This window comes from Microcaecilia unicolor, chromosome 6 (genome assembly GCF_901765095.1).
Source record: "Microcaecilia unicolor chromosome 6, aMicUni1.1, whole genome shotgun sequence".
Classification (NCBI taxonomy): Eukaryota; Metazoa; Chordata; class Amphibia; order Gymnophiona; family Siphonopidae; genus Microcaecilia; species Microcaecilia unicolor.
In genome coordinates, this window is record NC_044036.1 from 271648017 (window position 1) to 271669562 (window position 21546).

General features: G+C 43.1%; 1 protein-coding gene across 3 annotated transcripts in view; it reads left to right on the forward strand.

Annotated features, from left to right (window-relative positions):
- The window catches only part of PBX3 (PBX homeobox 3), a 411372-nt gene that overhangs the window by 89031 nt on the left and 300795 nt on the right, over positions 1-21546 (forward strand). Inside the window, exon 1 of one of the 3 annotated variants that reach the window (XM_030207426.1) lies at positions 15233-15286. The exons of the other annotated variants lie outside the window; for them this stretch is intronic. Coding sequence (XP_030063286.1) covers positions 15280-15286 — 7 coding nt within the window. The 5' untranslated portion in view covers positions 15233-15279. Of the gene's footprint in view, positions 1-15232; positions 15287-21546 lie in introns of those variants that run through there. 3 annotated transcript variants of the gene reach the window in all.

Genomic DNA, 21546 nt, shown 5'->3' on the forward strand with positions numbered 1-21546 from the left:
TCCATTGAGACCAAAAGATGAGGTTGGTGCACTGTTACAAACATGGTTTGGTGTGAGAAGTCTAACTTTACTGTAAGCACTGTCCTTTGCAATATAACATCCTCCAGTCAGCAGAGTTTTGTTTTTGGTTTTATTTTTTTGGTTCATGTTTATTCAAAGCTCATTAATAGTAATTGTGTGCATAGTAATCTGTTATTTAGCTAATTTAACATTCTTGATTTTACATACTTTTTAACACATCTCTGTTACTTCTTTCCCCTAACAATTTGTCAGTATTTTGTACTAGTTATGGTTTTATTCAAAGGGATTCAAAACTTTGCCTTTTGTGCTTAGTACTGTGCTTCACTTAGGGGCCCTTTTACTAAGCCACAGTAGGGCTATTGTGTGGGTAACGCGGCAGTAATTCTGAAGTTTGTGCACGCTGTTTCCCGCATTAGAAAATAATTTTCTATTTTCTACCACATTGCTGCACGCTGCCTGATTACCGCATGGTCATTTATTGCCCCATTAAAAAGGGCCTTTTTCCTAGCTGCGGTAAAAAAAAATGGCTCAGCTCATGCCAATTTCACGCGTCCAAACTAGCACAGGCCACTTTTTACCACAGCTTAGTAAAAGGGCCACTTACTTGGAAAGCTGAAGGGGATAGGATAATTAAAGCTCACACTTAGAAGTGTTTATAGGCTATCACAGGAAAGGGAAGAATCTGGATTATTCACTGATCTGCAGTTTTCTTTAGGAAATGAAGCATCAATTTTGGAGTAATGTCAACTTACGTTTTACCAACTAATGGTTGATTAATTAAACAATTATGTGCCTGTGTAATTGTTTTTTCAGAGGTTAGTGTCATGTAAAATGAATAAAGTAGAAGCTAATAAAAAAAGGAGTATATTTAAACTTTATAGCTGTTTGCATTTCAGCATGAATCACCAAATAAAGATCTGGTATTAATGTTACTAGCATCACTTTGTGTTCTATTTTTTATGCTGCAATTGAAATAGAAATGATGAGGCTAAGCATGTACAATATTTTGCAGTCAGTTTGGAAGTGGGGTAGCAGAAGCTTGGATGATAGTTATTTAATAGGATCATAATTGGAGAGTTAAAGCCTTGTGATCTTGTTGAAGACTGGTCTGGTACTGGTGTTGCTCAGTGGCGGCAGAGCCCCAGATGCCTTGCCAAGCATCCCTTGCTGACATCTGGAACCAGTTGCAATACATCACTGTCAAAACTGCTCTCTCTATGTATCTGCATTTACACATTAGTTACCCACGCAGCACTCATCAAAAAAGCTGAACAATCTTGACATGGCATCCCCTGTGGAACTGCAAAGGTGAAGCGAAGTTGGGAGGCAGAATGTCTCACGTCACCGTCTGCTGCACTTTTAGACCAGGAAGCCTGATTAAAACTGAAAGGAAAAATTTATGGTTAGCTTCTGGTTTGTAGACTTTAATATCATTTTACCTGCAAAAAAAAAAAACCATGGGGGGGGGGGGGGGGGGGAGGGGCTCTGATTAACCACATAGATTTTGGAAACCAATGATTTTGTTTGGTTTGGGCCTATTTTATTTTTAAACTGTTGACTTGTAGGTAGGAATAATTATGTTTACTTATATTATTTGTTGTATTTTTTTTGTTGTTATGGATATTGATGTAAGAATTTCAGTTGTATGGTAATGTATTATCCATGGGTCTGATGATTTTTCTGTGATTAAAGTTCATTGAAACACATTCATGACATTTTAAGATAATTTTCATTGAGGTCCTTTTACTAAGCTGTAGTAAGTGCAAGCGTATGCTTACCGAAGCTTAAAAGAGGTTACTGCGGGAGCTACTGAAGCAGTCTGTGGTAAGTTCCAATTGGTGCACACTACCCGCATGCTGAAAGTATATATATTTTATTTTTTTGTGGAGGGGGCATGTCTTGGGGGGGGGGGGGGGGGGGGATGGAGAGTTTCTGCATTAATGGAGTTGCCTAGTGGTTAGAGCACCGGTCTTACAATCCAGAGGTGGCCAGTTCAAATCCCGCTGCGGCTCCTTGTGATCTTGGGCAAGTCACTTAACCCTCCATTGCCTCAGGTACAAACTTAGATTGTGAGCCCTCCTGCGACAGAGAAATATCCAGTGTACCTGAATGTAACTCACCTTGAGTTACTACTGTAAAAGGTGTGAGCAAAATCTAAATAAAATAAATAAATTGGTTAGTGCATCTACTTTGCTGTGTGCTACAGGGCCCTTTTACAGTGCTGCAGTAGAGCTACTGTGGCATTATTGTGCACCTTCTGCAGGAGGAGGTAGTAGTGCTGCCCCCAGCATGCGCCATTTATGGTGCCACAGGATTTTTTTTTTTTTTTTTTTACTGCTGGGTTAGCGCAGGAGCCCTTACCGCCTAATGGCAACATTAGCGCGTGGCCATTAAAAGAAGAAAATGGAAAATTGTTCATTTCACTGCTGTGGGAAAAATGGCCTGTGTAAGGGCACACTAAGGCCATTTTCTACCACAGCTTAGTAAAAGGGCCCCATTGTGTTTTATAAGTGCTGCAAGCAAACAAGAATAAAGATTCTTTGATAATACTACTGAAATGTTTCTTTAGATTTAAGGTTATTTCTCAGAATTTTTAAAATATACCTTCTTTATAATATAGCTTAGATGCTATTCATGTTGTTCATAAATGCTATATTTAATGGGATTTAAGGAGATTTTGATACTATAAGTAAGAACAAGATCTATGATCTTCCTCTCAGTAACAGTGGGAATGGGTCATGAATATGCCTTCTGTATTTAATGATCATCCATTTTCTTTTCCATATGTGGTCAGGATAAATAAAAGTGGAGGTATTCAAAAGAAAATTAGAAATATTTTAATTATTGTAAAATATTTATAATCTGCTTATCCATAAATTATAGGCAACTTGAAAGTACTTCAGGGAGTAAAAATATTCAGGCCATGGAGGTAAGTGGCTTGTAATCTGCTCACAGTCGTGAGCTGAACTAACACTGGACGTTCAGTGCCGGGGCATTTGTGGTTCCTGGCATAGAACATCTAGGTATGTGTGCTGACCTGGAAGTTTAACCAGGCACTGGCCTATATTTAGATTGGTGTCCAATTAGCTCAGTGCATAAAGGGGCTGCCAAAAGTATGAATGCATGCATCCACAAGTTAAAAATGCCTACCGTGGGGCACACTGAGGCATCCCGTAATAGTCTTGGCATGTATACATGCTTCCCATGTGCTAAATAATAATAATTTTTATATTTTAGTGTTAGGGGGGGGGGGGTTGGGGTGGAGAGTGGGCGTGCTCAGTGCTAATGGGTTAGTACATGGGCATTGCTGTGGGTTAAGCTAACCCATTAGCACATGATTAGCATGTGATTAACGAGTGAGCCCTTACTGCCTAGAAAATAGGTGTAATTAAGGGTTCATGTGCTAATGGCCACACACAAAAGGAAAAATTAGTGCGTGGCCATTATTGCCAATATACAAAAATTGGCCATTTTATCCCATGCGCTAGTAATGGTGCAGGTCACCATTTAGTGCAGTTTAGCAAGAGGGCCCCAAAGTTAGGACAGCCTTTTTGTTGTCCTAACTTTATGCCTTACTTAGCCAGTGAACAGATTGAACATTGACAACTGGCTAAGCTGGTTAGCAGCGAGATTCAGGGGCACTACCCGGTTAAGTACCACTGAATATCTGTGACCAACCAGTTCAGCAGGGTTTAACCAGACAGAAGTCTCTTCTGCCCAGTTAAATCCATTTGAAATTCAGGCCCTCAGTGTTTTTGGAGGGTTTTTTTTCTGAATTATATTCAGTGTTTCATAATTAGGATCAATACTGTAAATCATTCAGGGCTAGATTTGCTAAAAGGTTCCACAGTGTTTCTGTGCTTTAACATGCAGTAATGCACACCATTTATTGCAGGTTCATTTTTATGCACTAGGACCTATTTACTAAAAACATATGTTAATGACATTAGCACACACTAACACAGTAGTGCACTTTAGTAAACCTAGCTTTCAGAGTTTCATTGATAAACTGGCAAAACATGAAATACAATCATGGTAAATGTCTTTATTATATATTTAATTTTTAGTTTTTTTATTTTTGTACTAATTTGGACATTTGGGGCCCATATATTCAATCGTTACATACTCGGGGTAGAAGTATGGTAGTGAATTCCCTCTGATTTTGAGTAAGGGTAGGTTTAAGATGGTAATAGAGAAAGGTAGGGGTGGCACCTCCAGGGAAGGGAGGGAGAGTTCGGGAGGGGGGATCTTGGGAGTTTCAAGGGAGGATAGAGGAATGTTTAGTATTTGGATTGGAGTATGAGTAATATAAGGGGGGGGGGGGGGGGGAAATGTAGGATGGTATATTGAATATCCAGTTCTTTATTAGTCTGTTTGGTTCTTTACTGGTTATATCTGGAAAATGTTAACTGTTAACTTGATAGTACCATCAATAAACAGATTGAACTATAAAAGTGGAAAATACTGTTATAAGCATGGCAGTATTTAAGATTAGTATAAGCGTCAAATCTCAATTTTACTGATGTGAAAGGCAATTCTATAAGCTGGTGCCTAAAATAAAGCACCAATACTGTATATATGTTGCAGATATCTAGCATCTACTTCTGAAATTTGTCGCTATTAATTGAAAAATACATGAGTAAGTGCTAGGCACTATTCTGTAACTGGTGTGTGTGTGTGGGGGGGGGGGCATACATGTGGGTGGAGCATGGTTTTGTCATGGGTGTGTTGCCAAGTGGCACATGCAGCTTATAGAGTACTATCAGTTGCACGCATTGCATGATGCACATAGGCACACCAACTGACACCATCCATTGACATAATATAAGTTGGTACACCAAGCTTTCAGCACACCACAGCAGCTTTGTGCTGTATTCTGTAACAGCTTAGGTGCACTCTGTGGGTGCTGTGGGTGCTTGAGAACCCCCAATATTCAGAAAATTCCTTGTATGTGTTCAGGGAGGGGTTATTTTCATTGGGCTTAGCACCCCCAATAATTTTGATAAGTTGGCTCCTATGCCCAGAAGCATTATACAATTGTAAGTCTGTGTGTCCAAGTTGAGGTCTGTGGATTAGCAGTACATTGGCTTTCATATTGATCACCAAGAAATTCTGTCTGATACATGCACTTTATTAAGATATCTGTTTTCAGATATTATATGTTTATAAGACACCCAAGCTTTAGGATCAGCCATGTATACCTTCAGTATGACTTGATTGAAGAGAATGAGTCCAATAATCAAAGGGGCCCTAAGAGCTTAACGCCCTTTAGTAAAAGGTCCCCAAAGTTGGGAAAGCACAAAGTCTGTCCTAACTTTGTGGTTTCCTATCCAGATAGCAGACTGAATAGTGGACGATTCACCACTGGATTCGAATAGTCAGTGCCAGCCACTATCAGTATTCCATTTGTTAGAAATAACTTGGCAGCCCAAATATAAATATTTGTTAATGACTGAAAATGAAATGAAAGGATCTGAAGAAGTGGAACAAGACAAGCAGACGATATTTGGGTTTAGCTCACAGCTTTTTCAGTAGTAGCTCAAGGAAAGTTAAGTTTGGAACAGTAGGTACTTCCCTATCCCCAAGAGTTTTACAATCTAAGAGGGCCTTTTACTAAATGGCATTAAGCCCTGACACACAGTTAACATGTGAGAAAATGCTTACCGTAAAACACGGTAAAGCATTTTGTGGCAATATCCCTTTTCTGTGCACGAACAACACGTTATTTATTTTAAAAATATATTTTTGGAAAGGGGTGTGTCATGGGTGGAGAACACGTTTGGCAGCGTTAACCAGCTTGTATGTGTGCAGTAGTGTCTACTAACTGGTTTCAGGTGCTACTGGAAAGATTAGCACGGGACCTGCAAAATATAACAATAAAAAAAGCCTTAAATACTGCTGTGTTGAATCTGGGCTTAGCATGCAGTAAAGTTCCATATTAAGACATGCTAAGGCCAGTAAAAGTGCTCCTAAATTTCTACTTGAGCCATTGGAGAGTTACATGACTTGCTCAAGATCACAAAGAGCATTGGTGAAAATTGAATCCTGGTCTTCTGGTTCTCAGCCTATAGCCATTAGGCTACTCCAGTAGTGGCTAAGGCAACTAAAGTGAGCCTGGAGACCCCTAGTTCAGTTTCATTTTTGCACTACTGTGTGATTTTAAGCAAGTCACTTAACTTCCTTGTGCTTTGTAAACCCTTTGACAGGGATCTGTTTCTTTTGTAGTGTTGTGAATACTGGTGTCTTTTATAAAACAGAGGGCATAAGCAGGATACAGAAAGTAGAGATAAATAGCATAAGGGTGTAAAAGACCAATAAAGAAAGATTTGGGAAATTTCTGTAAATCTGGTTCTTATTTATAGTTGTCTTTCTCTGTTATTATTTGTATGTCAAGAATTAATGCCTTCACATTAGTCAGTAAATTAAAAAATTATGTGATTCACAATAACTATAAACAGCATATTCTTTTAATTAGATATTTGACCTAATTTTCATGAAATCATATTTTATTTTCAATCTTGTTTGGTTTTATGCTTGCCTATGGTGGCATTATTCCATATTTTTAGGAGGTTTTTATCCTTACATTTTTATGCATTCTTTGACATTGTGCAACCTGTTATCCTTCTATAAAAGCATTCTCAAAATTGATTTTGGGGATGCTGTACACCTAGCAACTGAGATAATTCCTTATTCCTTGTCATCAAGCAGATGCAGCCATTACAGATGGATTGTGTCCATCAACCAGCAGAGGGAGATAGAGAGCACATTTTTTCAGTGCCTCATACCAGCTTGCTCCACTGCCTCTCTTCAGTATTCTCTATCTCCCCTAGCAGAGTGGCTGCAGCTTCTTCGAGCTCCATCTAAAATCTGCCTGGAGATTGCTCCTGTGCTTTTGCCAGTTGTTAGCAGGGGTGTTGGAGGCTATAGCAGCTTCACTTTAAAGGCACATAGGTTCGCCCTTTCCCTGCCTTACCCATACCTCCGTGGATGTGGACACATTGCTTAGCTTTCCCTGTCCTTCCCCACCAACAGTGGATGCAGGCACATAGGTTCGCCCTTTCCCTGCCTTTCCCATTCACCTGAGCCTCCGGAGTTCTATTTACCTCTGCTTTCCTCACAGCGTTAAAAAAAAAAAAAAAAGGAACAGAGGTTTTTCCTTGCCTTTTTCTGTGGGACCGGAGCTGTGATACTCGGTCCAGTGAGGTAAGAGTGTTTTCTGACTCCTCCGGGGTGGGCCCGCGATCGGGGCAATTTGGCGCGAACCGCCATTTTGAATTTTACCGCTGTTTTCGGCGATGGCTGCGGAGACAGTAAAGCGCTGTTCCAAGTGTGGCAAGCGCAGATCAGCAGCGAGGCTCTGTAAATCATGCTGTACAGACGTTAGAGCCGTCCCGAGCATGGCGAGCGACGATTCTTCACGCTCTGAGCTGGCAGCGGACGCCATTTTGAATTTACCACATGGCGTGACCTCTGCTGAGACGGAGAGTCCTGAGCCCGGGGGGGGGGGGGGGGGGGTGAGGCCTCGGAGTGAGGCTGATATGAGAGCTACTAGCCCCAGCAGAGATCCGGGTGCCCAGGGTGAGTTTTTCTCCCCTGATTTTGTCTTATTAATGCATAAAGCATACATGCTTAAAAGAGCTCTCCCACAAAACCCTGCAGGGGCCTCTTCTAATGACCCCCGGTGGATTCTAGCCTGGGTATGCCCTCTGAGGCGTTATTCCCTGATAATTGGCAGAATATGAAGCGCAGAAGGGCTCTTTCCCCTTCAGAGAGTGCTGCACCTCTATTTCCCCCCCCCCCGTGGTCGGGCTGCGAGGATTCGGAGGACTCTGGCAAGCCTTCATGGTCTGAGGAGCCAGAGTCTGGTGCAGAAGTGACTCATGATCTGGACGATCCCTCCGTGGTGAGGATTTTCCACCGTAATGAGCTGCCAGCGCTTATTTCTGATGCCCTGCAGGCTCTCTCTATTGAGGACCCTGCCAGTGGCACAGCCTCCTCTGTGAATCCTAGGATGGCTAGAACCAAAAAGCCTGCTCGAGCCTTTCCTTTGCATGACTCCATCCAAGAGCTTATTTCGGCTCAATGGGCTGACCCCGAGGGACCTTTGAAAGTTTCCAGGGCTATGGGGCAATTATACTCTCTGAGTGAGGAGCATATGGCTCGCTTTGCTATGCCTAAAGTGGATGCCCTAGTCACAGCTGTGACAAAGAGAACTACCCTCCCTGTTGAAGCAGGTGTTGCCCTGAAGGATATTCAAGACCGTAGACTGGAATCAGCACATAAACGGTCATTTGAAATTGCAGGTCTCACTATTCGGGCGTCTGCATGCAGTTGTTATGCTGCTAGAGCCTACCTGGCTTGGTTGCAACAGGCAGTGGAACAGCCCGGTGATGGAGCGGAGCCCTTTTCAGATGTGGCTCCGCGGATGGAGTCGGCCTTGTCCTTTCTTGCTGACGCCCTTTATGATATTGTCAGAGCTTCGGCTAAACACATGGCATTTGGCTACGGCATTGGGCGGCGGACATGGCCTCTAAGCAAAGGTTGGTGAAGTTGCCCTTTCAAGGCCTTCTCCTGTTTGGTGAGGAGTTGGAGAAAATTGTGAAGGGCCTGGGTGAGGCTAAACCCCAGCGCTTGCCCGAAGATAGGCCTCGGCCTTCCTCTAAGGGTGCGGCGGTCCACTCCTCTTACAGACCTTGTTTCCGTGAAGCTCGAAGGTACCGCCCGGGGCGTTCTGCTGGGTTCACTTCTTGTGCCCGTTTTCAGCAGAGGAACTCCTTTCGCTCGGACAAACGTTCCACAGCCACTGGCTCAAGGCCTGGAGTTCAGGGGTGACCCTCTCAATGATGGTGCTCCGGCCCTCTCCTCGAGTCCTGTCATCAGAGGACATCTTTCCCTCTTTGCCGAGGAGTGGGCCAACATTTCCTCAGATCAGTGGGTCTTGGACCTGATCAGAGACGGTTTCAGAATAGAATTCGACGCCCCTGTAAGAGACGTGTTTGTGGAGTCCCGATGTGGTTCTGCCGCCAAACGGACGGCGGTAGGGGAGACTTTGCAAGGTCTGATTCAGATAGGGGCCGTGTCCCCGGTACCTCCCGCCGAACACGGCTGCGGCCGCTACTCCATCTACTTTGTGGTGCCGCGAAAAGGAGGGTCTTTTCGCCCTATTCTGGACTTACAAGAATTAAACAAGTCCGTGAGAGTGTGGCATTTTCACATGGAAACCCTGTGCTCCGTCATTGCGGCGGTACAGCCAGGAGAGTTTCTCACGTCTCTGGACCTGAAAGAAGCTTACTTGCACATACCAATTTGGCCCCCGCACCAGAAGTTTGAGGTTTGCGGTGATGGGAAAGCATTTCCAGTTCTGGGCCTTGCCTTTTGGCCTCGCCACAGCTCCCCCCACCTTTTCGAAGGTTATGGTGGTAGTAGCTGCCTTTCTAAGGCGAGAGGGTATTCGGGTTCACCCGTACCTGGACGACTGGCTCATTTGAGCAAACTCTGCTGCAGAGAGTCAGCATGTAACAGCCAGAGTGGTCTCAGTACTTCAATCTCTGGGCTGGGTCGTCAATTTGGCCAAAAGTCACCTGACCCCCCTTGCAGTCTCTAGAATATTTGGGGGCCAGGTTCGACACAGCCTTGGGGTATGTGTACCTACCCGAGCAAAGGCGGTGCAAGCTTCAGAATCAGGTCCGTCTGCTCCTGAGGATGCCCCGCGAGCTTGGGACATTGTCCAGCTGCTTGGATCGATGACGGCCACCATGGAACTGGTGCCCTGGGCGAGAGCGCATCTGAGACCTCTACAGTATGCTCTACTCCAAAGATGGTCTCCAGTATCTCAGGATTATCAATGCAGACTCTCTTGGCTCCCTGCGACCCAACTCAGTATGGAGTGGTGGCTCTCAGACAGCATGCTGCGGCGAGGAATGCTGCTGGCGCTCCCCGATTGGTGCCTAGTGGTGACAGATGCCAGCCTGAAAGGCTGGGGTGCACATTGCAAGGGGAAGCATGCCCAGGGTCTATGGACACCCGAGGAGTCGGAGTGGTCCATCAACCGCCTAGAGTTGAAAGCGGTGTTTCAGGCGTTTCTGGCTTTTCAAGTGACCCTGGAAGGATTGGCTGTCAGAGTGATGTCGGACAACACGACAGCAGTGGCCTACATAAATCGACATGGCGGCACTCAGTGCAGAGCTCTAGCCGCGCAGGCCGAACAAATTTGCCACTGGGCCGAGCTGCATCTATAGTTTCTGTCGGCAGCTCACATTGCAGGTCAGAGCAACGTGCAAGCCGATTATCTAAGCAGGCATCAGATCGATCCAGCGGAGTGGGAACTTGCAGACGAAGTATTCCTGCAGATATGTGCCAAGTGGGGCAAGCCTGTGATGGATCTAATGGCGACAAAAATCAATGCCAAAATCCAGTGCTTTTTCAGCAGACGGAGAGATCCTCGTTCGGTGGGGTTGGATGCCTTGGCTCAACCCTGGCCTCCGGGCCTACTGTATGTGCTCCCTCCGTGGTCCTTGTTAGGGCGAGTGCTCCTGCGGATTCGGCTGCATCCAGGAGAAGTGGTTCTCGTCGCTTCGGATTGGCCCAGGAGGCCTTGGTATGCGGACCTCCGACAGATGCTCGTAGAGGATCCCCTTCAGTTACCTCTGGTTACCAACCTGTTGTCACAGGGTCCGGTGACCATGGAGGACGCCGGCCGATTTGGTCTTATGGCCTGGCAAATGAGAGGGCGCAATTGAGAGACTAAGGCTATTCCAATAAAGTAATTATCACTCTCCTGCAAGCCCGCAAGCGTTCCACTTCCGTGGCTTATGCCAGGATTTGGCGCCAGTTTGAAGTCTGGTGTGCTTCCAAAGAGATCACACCCCTGCAGGCTCCTGTCTCGCCGATTCTGGACTTTTTGAAGGATGGTGTACAAAAAGGCTTGGCCTATAATTCCCTGCGGGTGCAAGTGGCAGCGTTGGCCTCCATGCGTGGCAAGGTTGAAGGCGTGTCTTTAGCTGCTCATCCAGATGTGGCATGGTTTCTTAGAGGGGTGCTTCGGCTCTGTCCTCCCGTGCGTGCACCTTGTCCAGCTTGGAACCTGGGGCTAGTGCTGAAAGCCCTTCAGGGTGCTCCCTTTGAACCGCTTCGGCGTGCTTCAGAGACAGATTTGACACTGAAGGCCATCTTTTTAGTGGCCATTACTTCGGCGAGACGGGTGTCAGAGCTCCAGGCGCTGTCCTGTAGAGACCCTTTTCTGCAATTTTCAGAGTCCTGGGTCACGGTTCGGACCGTGCCTTCCTTCTTGCCTAAGGTGGTTTCAGCGTTTCACCTAAACCAACCTATTTTCTTGCCCTCCTTTGTCAAGGAGGAGTTTCCAGAATCTTTTCGGCAATTGCACCTGTTGGATGTGCGCAGGACTCTGCTGCAGTATCTGCGAGTTACTAACTCTTTCAGGAGCTCTGATCATCTGTTTGTTTTGCTATCAGGTCCTCGCAGAGGGTCTCCAGCGTCTAAAGCCACTATTGCCCGCTGGCTTAAAGAATCTATCTTTTCAGCTTATTTGCTTGCCGGCCGGCCTCCGCCTGATGCCTTTAAGGCACATTCCACTAGAGGAATTTCCTCTTCTTGGGCTGAAACTGGAGCACTCTCTCTTCAAGAGATTTGTAGTGCAGCAACATGGGCTTCTAAGCTCTTTTGCCCGACATTACAGGCTGGATGTGGCTCCAGGAGGGACGCACATTTTGGAGCGCAAGTGCTGGCGCGTGGTGTGGCTTGTTCCCACCCTATCTAGGGATTGCTTTGATACATCCCATCTGTAATGGCTGCATCTGCTTGATGACAAGGAAGGGAAAATTAGGTTCTTACCGTGATAATTTTCTTTCCTTTAGTCATAGCAGATGCAGCCATGATCCCTTCCTGTCTGATTGCTATCTGCTGTAAATCTATTTCAGGTTCTGTTCATGTTTCCTGGAGATTCCGTCCTTGGGAGAAAGTCGGAAAACTGTCTTTAGGATTCTTCTTCAATTAAAGGAGGATGACTTAATTCCCTCCCGTTTCATGTTTTGGAGGATGAGTTTATTCCCTCCGGGAGGATGAGTTTATTCCGTCCGGGAGGATGTTTGTTTCCCTCCATTCTGAGTTAATGCCCTTTGTTGTAGGGCCATCGTTCGCTATGAGGAAAGCTCATGTTATTCCCATTGCGGTTTGCCATACTGCTTTGGAAGCTTCAAATACTGAAGAGAGGCAGTGGAGCAAGCTGGTATGAGGCACTGAAAAAGTGTGCTCTCTATCTCCCTCTGCTGGTTGATGGACACAACCCATCTGTAATGGCTGCATCTGCTATGACTAAAGGAAAGAAAATTATCACGGTAAGAACCTAATTTTCCCACAGAGTGGACAGGAATAACTGGGTAATGTTACGGTTAAGTCTTTTTTTTTTCTGCCATCAGCTATTATTTCTATAGGCGTAGCTAAATAGGAGGAATTTTCAAGTACATATGTTGTTGCTTGAAAGAGAGGTATTTTAAATTTCTTCTATATGTTCTATAACTTTAAGGAGAGGTACAAGTGATTTTGTATTCATTACTTTTGAGGTTTACTTTCGGATGGGGGTAGGAAGGTTTCTCTTCCTGGGGGCAAAAAATTTCTATAGCTCATCAGAAAGCTCTGGAAGATAACTTTTGGCTTAGGAGCCCATTTACTAAGGCATGCCGGAAAATGGCCTGCACTGGTGTAGGCACGTGTTTTAAATATGCGCAGGTCCATTTTTCAGCGCACCTGCAAAATAGGCCTTTTTTGGGAAGGGAGAGCAAAAATGGATGTGCAGCAAAATTAAAACCAGCGCGTGTCCATTTTGGCTGGAGACCTTACTGCCACCCATTGACATAGAGGTAAGGTCTCATGCGTTAACCGGGCGGTAATCATCAGCGCGCATACACTGTCGGTTACTGTCGGGTAAGCGCCACACGGTAGAAAATTTCTACCACGTGTTTTGGATGTGCATCACAAATGGAATTACCACCTGGAGCACATGGTATCTGGGTGGTAGTTTCAATTTGATGCGTGTTGTACGCTCCTTAGTAAAAGGGCTCCTTAGTGACAAAACATTTAGGATTGTTAATTTTTAGTAGTTTGTGGGTTTTATATATGATAATGTTGCCAGTATACGTGGTCACCTTCCCCTACTGTATGTCCCTTTCACCACTGGCCCATGTTTTATATTTTTGAAGCATGTATCATACTGACTTATTTTTGGTTTCTGATGATGCCTAATGAAGTCCTATATAAATCTATTGTAGTACACCTCTGGGTCCTTTTATAGGAAAGGGTATTTCTCTCAGACACCATAGGCACTGAAACCCTATCCTGTATGTGTATATTTTATTACACCTTAGTGATGATCTGTTTTTGCTTAGCCTCTTGTGAATTAGGGGAAAATTGATGTCTTGTCATGAGAAAAAAAAAAGCTATGAATGATTATTTTGAGTGTTTTTCTAGTTTATTGTAAAAGAGGGTATTTTCATTCCAGCATCATAACCAGATAATCCTAAATTTACCATTGCATTTATTAAAAGGCTTACTTGAATCCAGGATCTATTACTTTGTAGCTTTGACTGGTGTCACAATCAAATGAAATGAAAACATTTCCATCTTAATGCCCAAATGAATCAGCAAAGGGGTTGGAAAGCTTTTCTCTCAGTGGGATTTCATGGGACTAATAGTTTATCCAGAGTTGGGCCCAAGTTTAGGCATAGGCAACATAAACTGTCTTGGTTCCAAATTGTGATGCATATCGGCAACACTCGAGCGCAGAGGATTTCAACCCAGTCCTCGAGGCACACCCAGCCAATCTGAGTTGTCAGAATATTGCCATTGAATTCAGTGGGGATATCCTGAAAACCCCGACTGGTTGGGTGTGTCCTGAGGACTGGGTTGAAACCCCCTGCCTATCATAGTTTGGAAGCAGAGGCAGTTGTCTTTGTTGCCTGTGCCTAACTCTGAGGCCCAACTCCGAGAAAAATATTAGTCTCATGAAACCCCATTGATAGAATAGCTTTCCAACCCCAGGTTTAGGCATATGCAACATAGACAACTGCCTCTGGTTCTTATTGTGGTAGGTGCTAGAGTGTTGCTGCTGTGCTTCTGTCTGGGCCTACCTTGACTTTGCTGTAGCTGCCTTGGCTGCAACAACAGCAAGCTGAAAGCAAAACTTGACCGTAAAGCCTGCCTGGTTTCAGGAAACTTGATAGGTGCAGTGGCCTCTACATTTCTCATGAGTTTCCATAGTAATTGGAAACCCATGAAGGAAGTGGGGGGTTTGTAGGAGCCTACAGGGATCATCAGTGGCATGAAAGCAGGCAGGCTGAGTGCTCAAATAATGCTTTTAGTTTGCTGGTACTGCTTCCGGGACAGTTCGAGACCTAAAGGTAAGGGGGGGGGGGGGGGGCCAAAGGAGAATCTGGTTGGGGTGTTAGGGGAGATTTTCTCTTCCTCTCACCATCTAAATCTATTCAGCCACAATCAGGGCACAGGCTGTAGAAGTCTGCCCAGTACTGGCTTTGCTTCCCAATTAGTGGTGTTGCCCCTTATTCTCCGCTAATCTTCTTGAGATCGATTCCTTCTAAACAGGATTCCTTCGTGTGTATTCCACATATTTTTGAACTCCATTACTGTTTTCATCTCCCCTGCTTATGGTGCTTACAGTGTAAATCTGGCATTGATCGGAGTTCTAGATTTTTGGTGCAAACTCTTTCCTTGGACAGTAGATATAAGAGCATGAGTACTTGTTTTAAGCTTTTTTTGAAATTTGAGTCCGATTCAATAAGAGCTTTTATACATGCAGAATATTTCAAAGCATGCACATGCAGATTTCATTTTCACTAGTTTATTTTCAGAAACGAAAACAAGTATTATGGTTTAGTATATTAAATAAATCATGCGGAATTTTGCTAGAAATATTAGATGGGTGTAGGTACATAAAATTGCAAGTGCCTTTTGTACTTTCTGAATGGTGGTGGAACAATCTTTGTATTTATTAATACAGGGCTGACTCCCTTGAAAACAAAGGGTTTTAATGACTTGTGCTTGGTATCCTTGGTAACAGTCCCCAAAGAATATTACATTAGAGCACCAGAGAACTTTTAAAAATAAGTAATGGAATTCCGTCTCTGTTATGCTTTTAGTAGTCATTTCGGCCATGGTGCAGCGAGGTCATAAGCTGAGCTCAGTGAAGGGAGCCAGAACATGAAATGATGCTGAGAGAACGTCTGGGAGATGAGAGGTACAGAATTACAAGCGAAAGTGCAGGCCTGCTGAGGCAATTACAGCTTAATGGGGTCATTTGGAAGGCAATTGCCAGGGGTTAATGTAGTATGGAGAGATGAGGTGAGATTGAAGTGAAATTTGGGGCTGGAAATGTGTTAAGATGAAAGATCAGAATGCAGCAAATTCTGCATTGGAGATGGTTGATAACATGCAAAAATCTAAAAAATGTCAAAAATAGATAGCCAGTCTTGTAAAACAATAGCTAGTATTAGTGTACCCTTTAAAAATGGCTGTTATCTAATGTCCAATAGTCTAAAGAGAACCTGAATTTAGAAGCAGTGGTATGAGTTTTAGCCCAATATAAACTGAGTGTATTTGAAAAAGAAAACTGGATTTGTCTTTACCGTTCCTAGGGCATATAAGGATGTTTCCATAGTTTAACCTTGATCTCCCCTTACACCCTCTCCCTCACCCCAAAAATTCTCCATTGTGTAAGCCAAAAAGTATACTAGTATATGCAAGGCTGACATGCTTTTCTAAACAGCATCACATTTTAGCACTAAGGGGGAAAAGTGCTTTTAAATATACATTGAAGGTATATGTATTTAAAGGTTTCATCACATTATCTTCTGAGGCGTTAAAATAAAGCCATACAGGATGTCAAAATATTACGAGAGTATTAGCTACTGTTCTTTTGAGTTGGTATTTTGGTTCTGAAAAGCATGCTTAAATATTACAGGTGTTTAAATTAAAAATGTCAAACCATGAAGGCATAATGGAAGTAATCATTTTTCCATAGTTTTAAGCAGGATTTGAAAATGCTTTGCATGCCAGCCTCTTCTGAATGAGTTGAGTTCATAAGAATTCAGAGGACAAAAGAGATCATTATGCTTTGTTACCCAAGCTAGTTCATTACCTTAATTGCCAAGTGTAATCCAGTTGTGGAAGAAAACTCTAGGGCTTTTAAGGAGATCAGCATCAGCACCTTGTGGCATAGAAAATGGAAACCCTTTCCTGTACCATTGTTACTCCAGGAACATTAAACCTTGATCAAAGGCTGAACTTTTCATTAGATCGGTCATGTGAAAATCTCCTGAAGTAGCACCATTCGCTGAACTGGAATGAAGTATAGAAGGTTCAGCACCACATCTATGTGACTGTGACTGGGCTGGATCACTGATTAGAAATAGCATATTACCAGCTTCAAGTATGGCAGGTTTAATAGGTATGCTTAGTACAATGCTTGTGATCCAGTTGTGTAGATCTTCCCTCCTTTAAATGTATTAGAAATGTATCAGGATAAATTTAAGCTTATGCGCATACACATTACTACCAATCTTTGACGTTGCAAAGACACCGCAGTGTTCAGAGTGGGCTGTGGCTTGGCATACAGTATAGTTATATCAAGAAAGACATGATCCTAAGGGCTAAATGCTGTTAAGTCATTCCAGAAAATGCAACCCCATATCTTTATTGTTTTTTATTGTTTTCTTTTTCATGAAAATAAGATACAAAGATTCTGTATGTTTTTACAAGTGTAAAAATTAAGTGACTGAAAATTTAAGAACTTCTGCAATTAGTCATGTTTATCAAAGGTATTCAGGAATGTTGTTTGTTTGGAAAGAACATACAAATTGTATGCAATAGGTAAGTAAAAAATAAAAAATGACCTTAAATGCATGGATAAGTTGCATTCATTTTATAACCATCAAAGCGACTCCTTACTGTTGTAAGCTAGAAAAATCAATGATGCAATCTTTTTCCTTTTGCCTCGTCCAATCCGTAATTGAAATGGAAAATCAAATGAACGGCTAGCAGATAATTGTTTTATCAATATTCCCTGCCTGCCCTACAAGGGTCAACGTAGAATGATCATGAGCCAGGGATATGACGAGGACAAAATGTGAAATTGAACAGCAAGGAGGCAATAAATCAGGCTTGACAAGAAAGAGTGACCAGCATGTAGTTGTTGGAGTCACCTTTTGGGACATTTTTTTTTGACTCAGGTGTTAGTACTGATTCAAAAATGTGAGAACCTGTCTGAAGCCTTGACAATGATAACAACTTAGACTATTTTTGGATTGAGAAACCAAATGAGCAAGTTTTGACTGATGTCAGTGAGCACAGGCATACAATAGAACTGATGCATTATCTAAAATATTATAGAAATAACAGATCCTAATCATTTGCTAAACAGCCATTTTTCTTATTGCTTTTCTCATTTTTTTGTATAATAATCATCTTTAAAATGTATCCAAGTATAGTTTTTTTTTTTTAAAAAATACCTATGAATAGTAGAATGGCCAATTTTTATAAGTCCTGCATAACTGCAAAAGTTTGCAGAAAACTTATATCCATAAGACCATCCACCAGTTTTCAATGTAAAAGTATGCATGTACTTTCACTTGGAAAATTTCTTAAGGAAAAGGAACTACTTTTTTTTTCTGCAGGTAACTTTTCTGGCTAAAATATTTACCCCTTTGGGGGGTTATACTTTTGAAAGTATAAAAGTACACATGTTGTTGCAGCCCCTTCTACTTTGATGTCATGTACATCATGTTGAAAACAAATTATTTCAGAGTAAAGCCTTTGCCAGTAGATCTGCATTATTTGGTCCCACCACTCAGGGGGTTTACTAGCATATGTAGTCAAGATTTGATCTAGGGCCTGTGCCTTGCCTTCTAAGATTTTAGCTCCACTTGTCTTTTTGAAATTTGAATCTGAAGAATTCTTGGGTTTTGTGGACTTATCTGGAGCATCAAATTTTGAAGAGTACTTTCAAGATTTCTCTTCAGAGTGCTCCATTTCTAGAGGATTTTCCTTTCCTTTTCAGCTCTTCTGCTGAGAATAGTTTTCTCTTCAATTTAGAGGTTTATGGGAGAGCCCATGGCTCTGACTTGTACATTTTTTTGAAAATACAAATTTAACTAAAACAAAATCAAACCAATACAGATAAAAAAAAATCATAAACGAGAGAGAAACTAATTACAGTCATTTTTTAAAAATTTATTCTAGTATTTGATATACCGCCTTTCTCAAAGAGCTTCATGGTAGTGTACAGTCCATAGGTAAAACAAGGCTAAACAATGTAATGAGAGCTCATCACTGCGCTAGGGACAAAAAGGGGAGCATAGGTATAAAACAGTCGCTATCCAGAGATAGTGGCCATGATGGCCATTCACATATGCAGAGACAAAAGGGTCATTGCAAGTAGGAAGAAGGACAGGAAATGAAGAGGTAAAGGAGTGAGGTACCATTGACATTTGAGAAAATGATTTAACAAAGAACCAAGTTTAATAAGATGGTTCTGACCGAAGATCAACTGGCATCTGATTCCATAAAACCGAGAAAGACTGCAAAATGCTGTCGAGCGAAAGGTGTCTAAATCTATCACAGAGTGGAGGCACTGCTATTACAAGAGCAGTAGAGGAGCGTATCGCATGACCTGGTGTGTAGGGTGCAAGCATTGCTGAGAGGTAAAGAGGACATTAGGTATAAAACACTTTATGAGCTAGCTTATCAGAAGCCAGTGTTGAACTGAAAAGAGTGGTGTAACATGGTCATATTTTCTCTCTCCATATATCAGCTTAACAGCCATATTTTGTATTAGCAAAAGCCAGCAGATAGCATATTGAGGACAGCCATCAAGCAGCAACTTAAAATAATCTAAGGGGGCCTTTTTAGCAAACTGTAGTAAAAAGTGGCCTTAGTGCATCCTTATGCAGGTCGTTTCTGCACAGTAAGACCATTTTTCCTGCAAGGGTAAAATGGCCGATTTTTCTATTTTCCCCATTAATGGCCACACACTAATTTTCCCATTAGCTTGTAGCCATTAGTACATGAGCACCTACCGCCACCCATTATGTAGGCGGTAATGCTTAAAGCACTAATCAGCGTATGGCTATGTAGCCTTGTTAACTGATTAGAGCAGAACACACCCATTCTCCACTCCCAGAACTATCCTCGTGGCTAAAAAACAAATTTTATTTTTTAGCATGTGGGTAGAACATGCACATGTAAAATTACAGTGGGATGTCTGAGCACACCCCGCAGTAAGGCATTTTTTGCTGCAATAAGCATATGTTAGTGCTTACCGCAGCTTAGTAAAAGGACCCCTAAGTGATATAATATGAAGGAGTGCAGTAGGGTCTTTGATGCTCTTTTGTTGAAAAGTGCCTTCACAAATCTAATCCCCCTAAGGTCATCAGAAACATTTTACTACCACTCATGAAATATGAGGGCCAAAAGAAAGAGAGCTATCAAAGAGAATTCCCAGGTACAGTAACTGTTCTTGAAAAATATAGAAGTGGAATTTATTTGGGACTGGAAAGGGGGGAGGAGATTAGCAACTCAGAGGTCAGAGGGCTTCTGATTTTACAGAAGAACCAATTTGTGCTGGGTTAACCAGGAGAATATTTGAGACAAAGAATTAGTCAGTTTTATTTGGAATGAAAGATCCCAGAAATTATGTGCAACTAGAACTTGGATGTCGTCAGCATAAATAAAAGGGCTAATTCTCAGTTCTTGAATGATAGTAGTCAGAGGGATTAAGAAAGTATTTTAAGTGAATAGGAGGGAGAATAGAACCTTTGGGCACACCAGAAGAAAGTGGAGTAGAGACTGAGACAGCCTCTGCCTCAGTGACCTGGAAGAAGAGGTGAGATGGAAACCAGTTTAAGTCAGAGTCCTTTAGAGCAGATTCCTGAAGGCAGCACAGCAACAGTGAGTGATCTTCAACATGAACATCATTTCTTTCCCTGTATCAAAATGACAAATGATATTGCTGAGCATTGCTAGCAAAGCTGTTTCAATGCTATGTCCCTCACCAAAAACCTGTTTGTCTTGGGAAGAAAGTTATTTGCATCTCAGAATATAGTCAATTGCTGGAATACTGCCTTCTCTATCAATTTTGCAAGAAAGGGAAGGTGAGCAATGGGCCAAATATTTCCAGGGAACAAAGTGTCTATGCCAGATTACTTTAAAAGTGGTTTAATCATTGATTGCTTCCACAGTTGTGGTACAACACCTCTAGAAAGACTCATATTAATAAGGTCTCGAATTACTGGTGACAGGGAAACGCACACCTTTAGGAGCCAGGCTGGAGTACTATCTAGAGAAGAACATGAGGGTCTGGAGGAAAGGCAGGAGCCTTAGAAAGCCTAAGTGGGAGACAGTAGTAAATTTAGAAAAACAAAAGCAGGGTAGCCGAAGACTAGCAGATTCATGGGGGATGGGGGGGGGGGGGAATAACTGGGTTTCACAACCAAAGTGTCCTGTAAATGAACCAATTTGGCCACTAAGAATTGAGTATAGCAGCCTGGACCTAATGTAGGTTCAGAGAGTGCAGGATCTACTTTAGAATAGAAATTCTTGACAATGAAGAAAATTAACCGAGGGTAGTTCTCAGAGACATGAATATGCTTGGTCACATAAGAAGCCTAACAGGCTCATTTTCGAAAGAGACGGACGCCCATCTTTCGACACAAATCAGAAGATGGGCGTCCTTCTCACAGGGTCGCCCAAATCGGTATAATCAAAAGCTGATTTTGGACTTCCCCAGCTGCTTTCCGTCGCGGGGATGACCAAACTTTACGGGGGCGTGTCGGAGGCTTAGCGAACGCGGGACTTGGGCATGCATAACTCATGGACGTCCTCGACCCATAATGGAAAAAAAAGGGCGTCCCTGACGAGCACTTGGACGACTTTACCTGGTCCTGTTTTTTTTTTACGACCAAGGCACAAAACGTTGCCCGAACTGACCAGATGACCACAGGAGAGAATCGGGGATGACGCTCCCCTTACTCCCCCAGTGGTCACCTCCCACCCTAAAAAAATCTTTAAAAATATTTTTTGCCAGCCTCTATGCCAGCCTCAAATATCATACTGAGGTCCATCACAGCAGTATGCAGGTCCCTGGAGCAGTTTTAGTGGATGCAGTGCACTTCAGGCAGGCGGACCCAGGCTCATCTCCCCTCTACCCTGTTACACTTGTGGTGGTAAATGTGAGCCCTCCAAAACCCACCAGAAACCCACTGTACCCACATCTAGGTGCCCCCTTCACCCGTAAGGGCTATGGTAGTGGTGTACAGTTGAGGGTAGTGGGTTCTGGGGGGGGGATTTGGGGGGCTCAGCTGTGTACCTGGGAGCAATTTCTGAAGTCCACTGCAGTGCCCCCTAGGGTGCCCGGTTGGTGTCCTGGCATGTGAGGGGGACCAGTGCACTACGAATGCTGGCTCTTTCCTTGACCAAAGGGCTTGCATTTGGTTGTTTCTGAGA